At 42.0% G+C, this 13,284-nt stretch overlaps 1 protein-coding gene across 3 annotated transcripts in view; it reads right to left on the bottom strand.

Moving 5' to 3' along the window:
- Nucleotides 1-13,284, bottom strand: part of LOC126251756 (sialin-like) — a 134,373-nt gene that overhangs the window by 50,968 nt on the left and 70,121 nt on the right. For all 3 annotated transcript variants that reach the window (XM_049952372.1, XM_049952371.1, XM_049952370.1), the window contains 2 exons: nucleotides 8,854-9,006; nucleotides 3,962-4,094 (listed from right to left, as the gene is read on the bottom strand). In XM_049952372.1, the coding sequence (XP_049808329.1) occupies nucleotides 3,962-4,094; nucleotides 8,854-9,006 (286 nt within the window). The remainder of the gene's footprint in view (nucleotides 1-3,961; nucleotides 4,095-8,853; nucleotides 9,007-13,284) is intronic.

The following is a 13,284-nucleotide window of genomic DNA, read 5'->3' as shown; positions in this document are numbered from 1 at the left end:
ACTAACCGAGGTGTTAGACAGGGGTGTGGATTATTACCCGCCCGTTTTAATATTTACATTGTCTTTATTCTTCGAAAATGGAAATGTAAGGTAAACAAAAAGGATTAAGATAACGAATGAGTAACACCTGAATGTAGGAACATGCGAGGCAATACGACCCAACGAGTTCCCATATAAGATAGGTTAAGGAAAGGCAAACCTACATTTATAGCCTTTGTAGACCTAGAGAAAGCTGTGGACAATGTTGACTAGAATACTGTCTTTCACGGCTAAAATACAGAGAACGAAAGGCTGTTTACAACTTGTACCGGAGTCAGATGGCAGTTATAAGGGCATGAAAGAAAAGCAGTAGTTCAGAAGGGAATGAGACAGGGTTGCAGCCCGTCCCCGATGTTATTCAGTCTGGACACTGAACAAGCAGAAAAGGAAACCAAAGAAAAATTTAGAGTAAGAATTAAAATCCATGGAGAAAAATAAAAACTTTGAGGTTTTCCGATGACACTGTAGTTCTGTCAGAGACAGCAAAGGATTTGGAAGAGCAGATGAACGGAATGGACAGTGTCTTGAAAGGAGGATATAAGATGAACATCATCAAAAGCAAAACGATGTCAATGGAATGTAGTCGAATTAAATCAGATGATACTGAGAGAATTAAATTACGAAATTAGACACTTGTAAATAAGTCTTGCTATTTGGGAAGCAAAATAACTGATGACTGTCGAAGTAGGGAGGATATAAAATGTAGACTGGCAATGGCAAGAAAAGCGTTTCTGAAGAATAGAAATTTGTTGACATCGAGTATAGATTTAAGTGTCAGGAAGCCTTTTCGGAAAGTATCTGTACGGAGTGTAGGCATGTATGGAAGTGAAACATAGACGATAAATAGTTTGGACAAGAAGAGAATAGAAGCTTTCGAAATGTGGTGCTACAGAAGAATGCTGAAGATTGGAGGGGTTACATCACGTAAGTAAGGAGAAGGTACTGAATAGAATTGGGGAGAAAAGAAATTTGTGGCACAATCTCACTAGAAGAAGGGATCTATCTGTTGGTAGGATACATTCTGAGACAGCAAAGGATCACCGGTTTAGTACTGGAGAGAGACCGAGAGATAAATACAGCATATTCAGAGGGATGCAGGTTGCAGTAGTTACTCGGAGATGAAGAGGCTTGCACAGGATAGAGTAGCATGCGGAACTGCATCAAACCACAACAACAACTTTGGTTTGCTGATGATATCGTTATTATTCAAAGGAATGAAAATTACCTCCACATGTCAGTATACCAGCTGAACGAAATATGCAAAAATACAACTGTAAAATTTCTAGTAATAAAATGAAAATAATGGCACTCCGAGGAAAATATCCAGTCAGATCAAAAATTGTTTTGGACAATTGAGTTTTAGAACAAGTCTCTCAAATCTCTTATTTAGGCTGTGCTATAAGTTTTGATTTTCACTCTGACACTGGAAATCAAACACACAAGTACCAAGCTGTCTGTGGTACCATTAGCAGAACACTGGGCCATAAAACATGAACAGAGACTATCATGAAATTCTGTAAAGTGATGGCGGTTCCTGGGTTATCCTAGAAAATAAAATTCAAACAGCAGACCTGAGGTTCCTAAGGAAGATGAAGGGCTACACAGTAAGATACATGATTAGAAATGAAGATATTAGAACATAATTAAATATTTTCAACATGAATGAAAAAATTCAAAAATATTGTGAAGATCGTAGACAATACCTCATGAGAATGGTCAGCAAATTCCCCAGAAGATCCTGAACCACAAGCCGAATGGCAAAAGAGATATTGAAAGACCTTGAAAGAGATGGGAATGATTTTGTTTCTGAGTTCGGTACAGGAAACATCTCAAGACTTGAAAGGAAGGTGGTGATGATGACGCAAGAACGGAACTCCAGTTTGGATGTTTCCCTCTGTCGCTGCACTCATTGCGAATTCACTTAAAGCTTTCATCTGTCACTGGTTCCTCCCTTCCACTCCTCCCCCCGGTCCATAGTCAACAGATGCGCTAAAAATATCTGCACTAAAGAGTAAAAAGTTTTCATCCCAAAGTCATCACAGAGACTGTCGCTAAGTTGGCGCAAGCAGAGTGGCGTAGTGTCGAGTGACTGGTGCCGTATTCAGGGGGAAGGCGGCTGAATTCCCCACGTTGCCATCCAAATTTAGGTCTTCCATTATGACTCTTCATCCATTAAGACGAATGCTGAGGCGGTTCCTTTGAAAGGGTATAGTCGATTTCAGTTCCCATTCTTAACAACTCCCAGCTTGCGCTCCATCTCTAAAGGTACCTCCACACCGAAAACCAACTCCAACAAACTCGGTTGACAACTGGCTTCAGCTTGAAATTTGACTTAATTTTCAACTGTTGTCAGTGGTTGTATGAAGTAGCGAGTTTGAAAAACTAGTTGAAAGGAGTTTTGTCTCGAATTTGTACTTTACAGTCAGTGAGAAAAACACGTCAGAATTGAGTGACTGACGTATGCACAGTACCGTGTCGTCTGCTTTGAATCTTTTTTGTGTTTATACAACGGAGACTCCTGAGAGATCCATAGAAGTAACTGTTCAGTTTTTATTAGAAACTAAACTTAGGAAACCTCTGTTTGATCATTCGGATTCAATAATTCTATGGATAAAATATAAGTGTAAGGCAGTGACATCTACTAAGTTCATTTCTGGTCTTAAAATATATTGTGGTTTCAGAAGGAAGTGCTGGTGACATATAGTGTATCTGAGTGTAGGTGCATGTATTTGAAGAGTTTCTGCAACTTACAATTTTTAATGAAAGATTGGCGTACCTGCCAGCTACTATGGTAATATAACACCTTAACAATAATTTTCTGTTCCTTACCTTGAGACAGTGGGATATTGTGAAGAAATTGAATATGTGTTACGTGCCAATAAATTTGCGTATTAATGTGTAAAGAATGTATAGATAGTAAAATAACAGTACTTACTTTTACAAAAAACTTGAGTACATTCACGGTAACTCAGCTCGCTCTAGGCACGGTTTCACTAATCGTAGCCAGTTACATTCAGTCAGAATACATTAAACTTTCTGACTGTCACCAAGTGCCAAAAATCGGTTATTACAAGAAGTGTTTGTTGGTGACACTGCAGCTATAAAATTCAACAACGTTGAATATGTTGTGCTTTACTAGCCTCAAGAGTTCTTCGAATCGTCCACAAGTCATTCTGACAAAACTCTTGAAACCTTGTCTGCGTTCAATACAGAGCTTCTCCAACACAGCATTAAAAGCTCCGTGAGTTTCTCTTTGTAACAAAAATCTTCTGGGGCACATGCGCATTTTGGAGTTGATTCTCGTGATAAACAATTACAGCAAGTAGTATACCACTAAGTGCTAATGCACCTTCACAGCCGGAATCCATTTTCTTTTCCGTAAAAAAAGCAAGTATGTGTATTTACAACAGTTTGAAACTGTTGTCGACATTTTGCAACAGTTGTAAGTTTGCTGAACTCTCAACCGTTGCATGTTTGCCAAACTTAACGATTGTGTGCTTCTGTTTGTTAGAGTTGGTTTTCAATGTCAAGATACCGTAATGGCCTCCTCTTTGATGGAATATTTTACCCAACTTTCCTTTCTTCCTTCGTTATGTCGGACTCTTCACTCTACGCCTTTTCCCAAAGAACATGAAGCTTATTTTGAGCTTCCAACTCCCGGTGGCCAAATTTAGAAGCACTACATCGTCAGGCAAATGCTACCTATCAGTGTTAACTAAATTAATTTTTTTTTCAAAAGGAGAAATGTGGTTGCTTGTCCTGTGCAAATATTAGTGACTATAAACAGAAAGTTCCAGAAGACTGAGACACAAGATTGTAAGTTGCAACAGACATGTTAATGTCCTATGTATACATCTGCACTGTTCTGAACATCGACGTAAGCTGTTACTGAAATCTGAGATTTTAGCCAACCTGTACTTACCTAATGCATTTATAACACGGAAACTCCAGATTTTGGACATGCACTCTTTCCGGAGCAGGAAGTCAGTAAACCACACAAAAGCCAAACTTCCAACACCACCAGTGATGTGAGGAATGGCTGATACGATCCCATTCTGTCGAAAAGCAGGAAAACAGAGCGTTATTATAGTTCCAGTTCTCAGCTAAGTAAAGAGTGTGTGCCCCATAATACCATTATAACATAAAAAGGCTGGTAATGAAAAAATAAGTTTTCAAATTTCTCGTAGAGTGATATGAAGGATTAAGAGGCTAAATGCCATTTATTCAGAAAAGTTGCATAATCGCCATTCCACGTAACTTTTACCACAGCTTACTCCGTATACCCACATCTCACTAACATACTGTAGGAGTGTGGCAGACCTTTTATAAAACGTATATTAATATTATCCATTATGAATATCTTTGAACACCGTGACATTATATTAAATGAATTATGGTTGTGGGAAGTCACTTATGTAACATTACTTTATTTACATTAAATAGTTTTTGGGGAACTCAGACTCATCCTCAGATGCGGCGTAGAGAGGGCGCAAGAGAGGGCACCTGCACCTCCCTGTCTCTCTGGAAGCTGGCGTATAGAATTTTTTCATACATTACAGATTTTCTTATGCTCCAAGAAATGACTGCCAATGTTCTAGACCGTAAGGCTGAAGAACTATATTATTACTTGATTATATTATTACGTGTACGACCACGGCCAGGAGTACCGAGGCTGTAAGAAGTGCTGCATAACTTATGTTTCTTTGGTTGTCACACGGTCATATGAAATTACTCCGTTTTTGTCGGTGGTGCAGCGTCTTTGTGCTGTACTGAACATTTGCAGGACAACCGCGCGGGGTAGCCGTGCGGTCTAGTGCGCCTTGCCACAATTGCGCGGTTCCCCCCGTCGGAGGTTCGAGTCCTCCCTCGGGCATGGGTGTGTATGTTGTCCTTAGCGTAAGTTAGTTTAAGTTAGGTTAAGTAGTGTGCAAGCCTAGGGATCGATGACCTCAGCAGTTTCGTCCCTTAGGAACTTATCACAAATTTCCAAAAAAAATTTGCAAGACAGTGTTGAACAGAGTCCTCAGTCTTTTCTGTGGCAATTCACGGTACCCGCTTCTGATGGGTAGAAGCCGGCGCAGGGTTATTCATTTTCACGTGGCACACCGTTGTACTAACCCTGAAGAATTCGGTCATGTTACAAAGTAGGTGTGCTTGCTTAATTTCAGCAAAGTCTTTTAGTCCAAGCATTCTGTGACAGCTTAATATTAAATTTGTAAAAATTACAACATGCACACAAAAAATATGAGCGTATAGGAAATTAAATTTTAAATAGAGTTTTTCTTTCGTTAAACTCGATCCAATATGGCGAAAATGGCCAAAAAAAGGCAAAGTTGCGAAAAACAGTTTTTCTTAAAGTAATGAACAGTAGCTCCGATGATTATAGCACAGGCTCTTATCAACCTTATAGTCTAAAGTATGCACGGCATTGTCGATTTTGTACGAAACTTTAATTTTTCTAGGTTCTAAGAAAATTTTGTCTTTTAAAATTTGCTATAAATACACTCCTGAAAATTGAAATAAGAACACCGTGAATTCATTGTCCCAGGAAGGGGAAACTTTATTGACACATTCCTGGGGTCAGATACATCACATGATCACACTGACAGAACCACAGGCACATAGACACAGGCAACAGAGCATGCACAATGTCGGCACTAGTACAGTGTATATCCACCTTTCGCAGCAATACAGGCTGCTATTCTCCCATGGAGACGATCGTAGAGATGCTGGATGTAGTCCTGTGGAACGGCTTGCCATGCCATTTCCACCTGGCGCCTCAGTTGGACCAGCGTTCGTGCTGGACGTGCAGACCGCGTGAGACGACGCTTCATCCAGTCCCAAACATGCTCAATGGGGGACAGATCCGGAGATCTTGCTGGCCAGGGTAGTTGACTTACACCTTCTAGAGCACGTTGGGTGGCACGGGATACATGCGGACGTGCATTGTCCTGTTGGAACAGCAAGTTCCCTTGCCGGTCTAGGAATGGTAGAACGATGGGTTCGATGACGGTTTGGATGTACCGTGCACTATTCAGTGTCCCCTCGACGATCACCAGTGGTGTACGGCCAGTGTAGGAGATCGCTCCCCACACCATGATGCCGGGTGTTGGCCCTGTGTGCCTCGGTCGTATGCAGTCCTGATTGTGGCGCTCACCTGCACGGCGCCAAACACGCATACGACCATCATTGGCACCAAGGCAGAAGCGACTCTCATCGCTGAAGACGACACGTCTCCATTCGTCCCTCCATTCACGCCTGTCGCGACACCACTGGAGGCGGGCTGCACAATGTTGGGGCGTGAGCGGAAGACAGCCTAACGGTGTGCGGGACCGTAGCCCAGCTTCATGGAGACGGTTGCGAATGGTCCTCGCCGATACCCCAGGAGCAACAGTGTCCCTAATTTGCTGGGAAGTGGCGGTGCGGTCCCCTACGGCACTGCGTTGGATCCTACGGTCTTGGCGTGCATCCGTGCGTCGCTGCGGTCCGGTCCCAGGTCGACGGGCACGTGCACCTTCCGCCGACCACTGGCGACAACATCGATGTACTGTGGAGACCTCACGCCCCACGTGTTGAGCAATTCGGCGGTACGTCCACCCGGCCTCCCGCATGCCCACTATACGCCCTCGCTCAAAGTCCATCAACTGCACATACGGTTCACGTCCACGCTGTCGCGGCATGCTACCAGTGTTAAAGACTGCGATGGAGCTCCGTATGCCACGGCAAACTGGCTGACACTGACGGCGGCGGTGCACAAATGCTGCGCAGCTAGCGCCATTCGACGGCCAACACCGCGGTTCCTGGTGTGTCCGCTGTGCCGTGCGTGTGATCATCGCTTGTACAGCCCTCTCGCAGTGTCCGGAGCAAGTATGGTGGGTCTGACACACCGGTGTCAATGTGTTCTTTTTTCCATTTCCAGGAGTGTAGATTATAACAGTTTTCTAGATGATTTTTCCCTTTTTTCAACAACATAAACACTGAAGGGCCACTGGAGCCGCCATGTCCTATCAGACTATAATAAACCAGTTACGAGAAAGGAACTTACAATCCAGACGTCCTGTTCTAGTACCCCACTTGACACGACAACATCTTGCAGCTCACCTTCAGTTCTGTCATTCCCATGTGCACCGACAACTTCGTCACTGGCGAATCGTGTTATTCACACCTGAGTCCAGATATCCTCCGACGCAACGTGATAGCCGTGTTCGTATACGAAGACCCGTAGCGAGAGGAACCTGCCAAAGAGTGTCCAGTAAATCGACAGATTTGCAAGGTTCTGTAATGTTGTGGAGAAACTTAAGTGTTGACAGCCATACGGATCCTGTCGTTGTCCATATTCGCCTTAACGTCAGGCAGTGCATCCAACAGATCCTGTTGGACCATGTGGTGGCTGCTGTATACGGTGGTGGCTCTGAATTCCTCCTAATGCCAGGACCCAGTCGGCGGGCATCAGTAGGAATGTGTTGCGAAGCCTGGACATTGAAGTAATGGAATGGCAGGCGGTGAGTCCCTTCTTACGCACGTGGTTGACAGACGTGTACGTGGTCGTCGTGTTCCACCACAAACTCTCGAAGAACTCCCATGGGCCCTCACTGAAGAATGTGAACGGATACCAGAGGGTGTCTGTAGAACTATATAGAGCATGGCACTTAGGCGTCAGGCTGTAAGAAGTGATCACGAAGTGCAAAGAAAAGCACCCAGGATGGCACGATGAATGATTTTTTCCACTTTTTCTTTAACTCAGTGTGTCATTTATGCTCTCTTAGGTGTAGATGCACTAAATACTGTCAGAAATCATTTATTACCAATGGATGTCATACGATTTCTATTGATTCAGCTGTCCTGTCTACCGCCTCCGCAAAAGTCTTCCTGGAGTGTGCATATAATGAGTAAACAAACCTCTCACACCTTAGAAAAGCATATAAGATGTGGGGCCTAAACTGTATTCAATAGTATGGTTTAGAGACTTCTGAAAGGGAGATGCTGATTACCAAAACAACTGGGTTACGCCTCGTTGCCAACTTCACAATTGTGATAGTCGGCATACCACAAAGAGCGGCTTTTTCTCCACCTTCCTTTGTTGAACCATACAGCAGCGAGTTCAAAACCATGAGAGTGGGAATGACTCACAAAGAAACGAAATCTACGCTCTATAATACAGTGTCTCGGCTTACACTTTATCACCCCATTGTGAGGAGGTGCTATTCCTTGAGCTATAGCTTGTAACTTTTATTAAATAGACTCGCCTTTCTTATATTTGGAGCAGGTTTAAGAAACATGCGGCCACCTGGTACGTCCAGCTGAGACGAGTGACAGAGGCGCCTAACTACAAAATCTTTGAAGGACTTACCAAGACCTCATCGGCAACTAATGTTTGAGGGAGGGGATTGAGGCACCAAATAATATGTCAGTAGTGTGGAAAAATATTCTCTAACCCGCGCTGCTTACATTCAAACTTCAACAAAATGTCAAATAAATGCTTGATGTCTGGGATCATTAGAACAGTGTAGGTCTAGAAGTTAACCAGTTCTGTGAGATGCAATAAGTTCTCTATGTCTCCTATAAAAGTGAGTTCTTGTATTATGATATATATCCTAACTCGCCAACTGGGTTACTCAGAAAACGCCACTCTAGAGTCTTGGACCTCTCTCCGCTAAGGTAAATTTCTGCGAACGTCCGTGAAAAGTATATTAGCATTATTCATACATTTTAAAACAGAGATCATCTTGCAGAGCGGAAACAGTACGATATATAAGTCTGTTTTACTCCGGGTCACTTTTTCAGTTATGGAACAAGTAGTGCTAGAACACTCACGCTGCGGATATCGAAGTGCAAGACTTGGGCGATGTACTGTGGCAGCGACGTGATGAGAAGGTAGAAGGTCCAGTCGAAAGTAACCATGATAGCGACGAGAGCCCAAATAGCTGGCGTTGACATAATGCTCTTCCACGGCACAGGTAGGTTCTTCTGCAACACCAAAGAAGCAACACACTCCACTGTCCGCTCCTCAGTAATGCTCGTATGGTTCTAAATTAAAGTACAACTGAACGATTTTCTGAGTTCTGGTTCAACGCATCGAGCACGGCAATGCAATGGTTAGCACAATGAACTCGGAGAACGGTGGTTAACAGCAAATGCAGGAATGGTTTCTTTGAATAGGTCGCGGCCCATTTCACCAATCAAATTTTGAATGATCTGAATAACCGAACACCACCCATTGGGATTTTTTGTGATCTCTCAAAGGCTTTTGATTGTGTAAATCATGAAATTCTGCTAGACAAGCTCAAGTATTGTGGCATGAGTGGGACAGTGCACAAATGGTTTAATTCGTACCTAACTGGAAGAGTGCAGAAAGTTGAAATAAGCAGTTCTCATAAAATGCAAAGATCAGCACATTCCTCATACTGGGGAACTATCAAGAATGGGGTTCCACAAGGTTCAGTCTTGGGTCCTTTGTTGTTCTTAATATATATTAATGACTTGCCATTCTATATTCATGAAGAGGCAAAGTTAGTTCTCTTTGCTGATGATACAAGTATAGTAATCACACCTGACAAACAAAAATTAACTGATGAAATTGTCAATACTGTCTTTCAGAAAATTACTAAGTGGTTCCTTGTAAACGGACTCTCACTGAATTTTGATAAGACATAGTACAAACAGTTCCGTACAGTGAATGGTATGACGCCATTAATAAATATAGACCTTAATCAGAAGCATATAGCTAAGGTAGAATATTCCAAATTTTTAGGTGTGTCCATTGATGAGAGATTAAATTGGAAGAAACACATTGATGATCTGCTGAAACGTTTGAGTTCAGCTACTTATGCAATAAGGGTCATTGCAAATTTTGGTGATAAACATCTTAGTAAATTAGCTTACTACGCCTATTTTCACTCATTGCTTTCATATGGCATCATATTTTGGGGTAATTCGTCACTGAGGAATAAAGTATTTATTGCACAAAAGCGTGTAATCAGAATAATAGCTGGAGTCCACCCAAGATCATCCTGCAGACATTTATTTAACGATCTAGGGATATTCACAGTAGCTTCTCAGTATATATACTCTCTTATGAAATTTGTTATTAACAACCAAACCCAATTCAAAAGTAATAGCAGTGTGCATAACTAACAATACTAGGAGAAAGGATGATCTTCACTATTCAAGATTAAATCCAACTTTGGCACAGAAAGGGGTCAATTATACTGCCACTAAAGTCTTTGGTCACTTACCGAATAGTATCAAAAGTCTGACAGATAACCAACAAGTATTTAAGAAGAAATTAAAAGAATTCCTGAATGACAGTTCCTTCTACTCCATAGAGGAATTTTTAGATATAAATTAAGAAAAAAATATAAAAAAATAAAAAAAACACACAAAAAATAAAAAAGTTGTTATATTAACCTAAGTATGTAGTTAAATTAACTTAATTATGTCATGTACTGGGAAATTTGACTCGTTCCACATCATTACGAAATATCGTATTCATGATCCATGGAACTAGTATTAATCTAATCTAATCTAATCTAATCTAATCTAATTTCCTCTCTCATCCTTCCATGACCTAAGCTCCTGCTCTGTTTCTAATGACCACTTTGTCAACGCGACCTTAAACTGAAATGTTGTTTTCTTATCCTTTCTGGTTCGATATGCGTAATTACCGATCATGTACACCATTTGAGAGGGACATTTCCGTGTGGTTGATTCGTTGCCGTTTTATGACACCGCAGCCCAACAGCGTATTTAAGATGTGTCCTCTGAGCTGCGGTGGAGGGGAAGGTGAGGGGGGGGGGGTAGGGGGAAGGGACTCGTGTTAGTTTCATGTTGTGAATGGTGACGAAACGGCTTTTGGATTTCACGTCACCGTAAATTCCTGTAGGTTAACTAGCTAAAAGTGAACATCCATTAGATGTGCCAGTTTTCTTCAGTGTAATATTGAATTTATAAATTTGCTCGGGAGAGCAGCATGAATTTCAGGCCGCAAAGATTTTTCTTTCTAGTAAGTGACGTGGAGGTGGGAGGAGGAGGAGGGAGTTGCCCTCCCCTGTCGCTGGCTATGTTCTCCCTCGCCGTCACCTGCGACGTTCAGCACTGATAGTTAAGGTGGAGCAGTTCGAGAGGAGGGTAAACAGTCACATTTCGTTCAGTCGGCTACATGACTCTCAAACCTGAAGAGCTATTAATTCGAAAAATGTCTAGAGGTATAATCTCGAGAAACCTAAAGACATGGTATTGGTTTAGGGGAAAAAGAAGCGGACATAGATAAATACGGTGGAAACAAACAGCCTTGTATGAGACATGCAAAGCCACCTGTTTCCGTATCCCTTACTTATGAAGTCATATCGACATTATAGAGACTGAAAAGCTACCGACATCGTTCCTGCTAAATGTAGAAGACACACTAGTTCCTTTGGTTTGCCAGAAGGCTCCAAGTTGTGTGTCTGTTTTTGAGTTATGGCGGTATTTTCTACCGTTGCCAATATTCTGGTGTAACAGTAAGAAAGTTGTTATGTGTTAAGAACAAGATTTAGAATGCCATTTTGAGTGCATTGTACGGAAAAAGGATTGGCAAAAGATTTGGGTTTAATATCCCAACGACGACAAGGCCACTAAAGGAAGAGCACAAGCACTGTATGGCCAAGGATGGAGGACAGGTCATCTTCAAAGGGACCTTCCCAGCCTTGACCTCAGTCGACTCATGTTAACCATGTTGTTGTTGTGGTCTTCAGTCCTGAGACTGGTTTGATGCAGCTCTCCATGCTAATCTATCCTGTGCAAGCTCCTTCATCTCCCAGTACCTACTGCAAACTACATCCTTCTGAATCTGTTTAGTGTATTCATCTCTTGGTCTCCCTCTACGATTTTTACCCTCCACGCTGTCCTCCAATGCTAAATTTGTGATCCCTTGATGCCTCAGGACATGTCCTACCAACCGATCCCTTCTTCTAGTCAAGTTGTGCCACAAACTTCTCTTCTCCCCAATCCTATTCAACACCTCCTCATTAGTTACGTGATCTACCCATCTAATCTTCAACATTCTTCTGTAGCACCACATTTCGAAAGCTTCTATTCTCTTCTTGTCCAAACTATTTATTGTCCATGTTTCACTTCCATACATGGCTACACTCCATACAAATACTTTGAGAAACGACTTCCTGACACTTGAATCTATACTCGATGTTAACAAATTTCTCTTCTTCAGAAATGCTTTCCTTGCCATTGCCAGTCTACATTTTATATCCTCTCTACTTCGACCATCATCAGTTATTTTGCTCCCCAAATAGCAAACCTCCTTTACTACTTTAAGTGTCTCATTTCCTAATCTAATTCCCTTAGCATCACCCGACTTAATTCGACTACATTTCTTATCCTCGTTTTGCTTTTGTTGATGTTCATCTTATATTCTCCTTTTAAGACCATATCCATTCCATTCAACTGCTCTTCCAAGTCCTTTGCTGTCTCTGACAGAATTACAATGTCATCGGCGAACCTCAAAGTTTTTATTTCTTCTCCCTGGATTTTAATACCTACTCCAAATTTTTCTTTTGTTTCCTTTACTGCTTGCTCAATATACAGATTGAATAACATCGGGGAGAGGCTACAACCCTGTCTCACTCCTTTCCCAACCACTGCTTCCCTTTCATGCCCCTCGACTCTTATAGCTGCCGTCTGGTTCCCGTACAAATTGTAAATAGCCTTTCGCTCCCTGTATTTTACCCCTGCCACCTTCAGAATTTGAAAGAGAATATTCCAGTCAACATTGTCAAAAGCTTTCTCTAAGTCTACAAATGCTAGAAACGTAGGTTTGCCTTTCCGTAATCTTTCTTCGAAGATAGGTCGTAAGGTCAGTATTGCCTCACGTGTTCCAACAATGTTAACCATCGAAAACATAATACGGGTGAGGGGGCGGCGATTTGAGCCACAGTTATCTTGAACGCCAGACCAGTCGCATAGCAATAGTCCCACCCGGACCAACGGCGTGGCCGTGGAAATAAACACACACAGGTCGTGATGACACAGTATCTTATACCACTTTGCCTGAGCTGAGGGGAAATTCTTCAATTAAATTGTCAGTATATGACATGGTAGCGATTTTATATAACTTGAACCTATACTAGTACTCCCATGATACTAAGCTTGAAAATTCCTGCCTAGGTTTCTAATAAGATCACAAAAGAGATACGTTGTTGACCACCTACAATCTTGTCACTTCATATTCTTTCTTTAGTTATCTCTTTTTTA

Source organism: Schistocerca nitens, chromosome 4, assembly GCF_023898315.1.
Source record: "Schistocerca nitens isolate TAMUIC-IGC-003100 chromosome 4, iqSchNite1.1, whole genome shotgun sequence".
Lineage (NCBI taxonomy): Eukaryota > Metazoa > Arthropoda > Insecta > Orthoptera > Acrididae > Schistocerca > Schistocerca nitens.
Note: the sequence above shows the minus strand (reverse complement) of the source record. Positions and strands in the feature narration are given on the sequence as shown.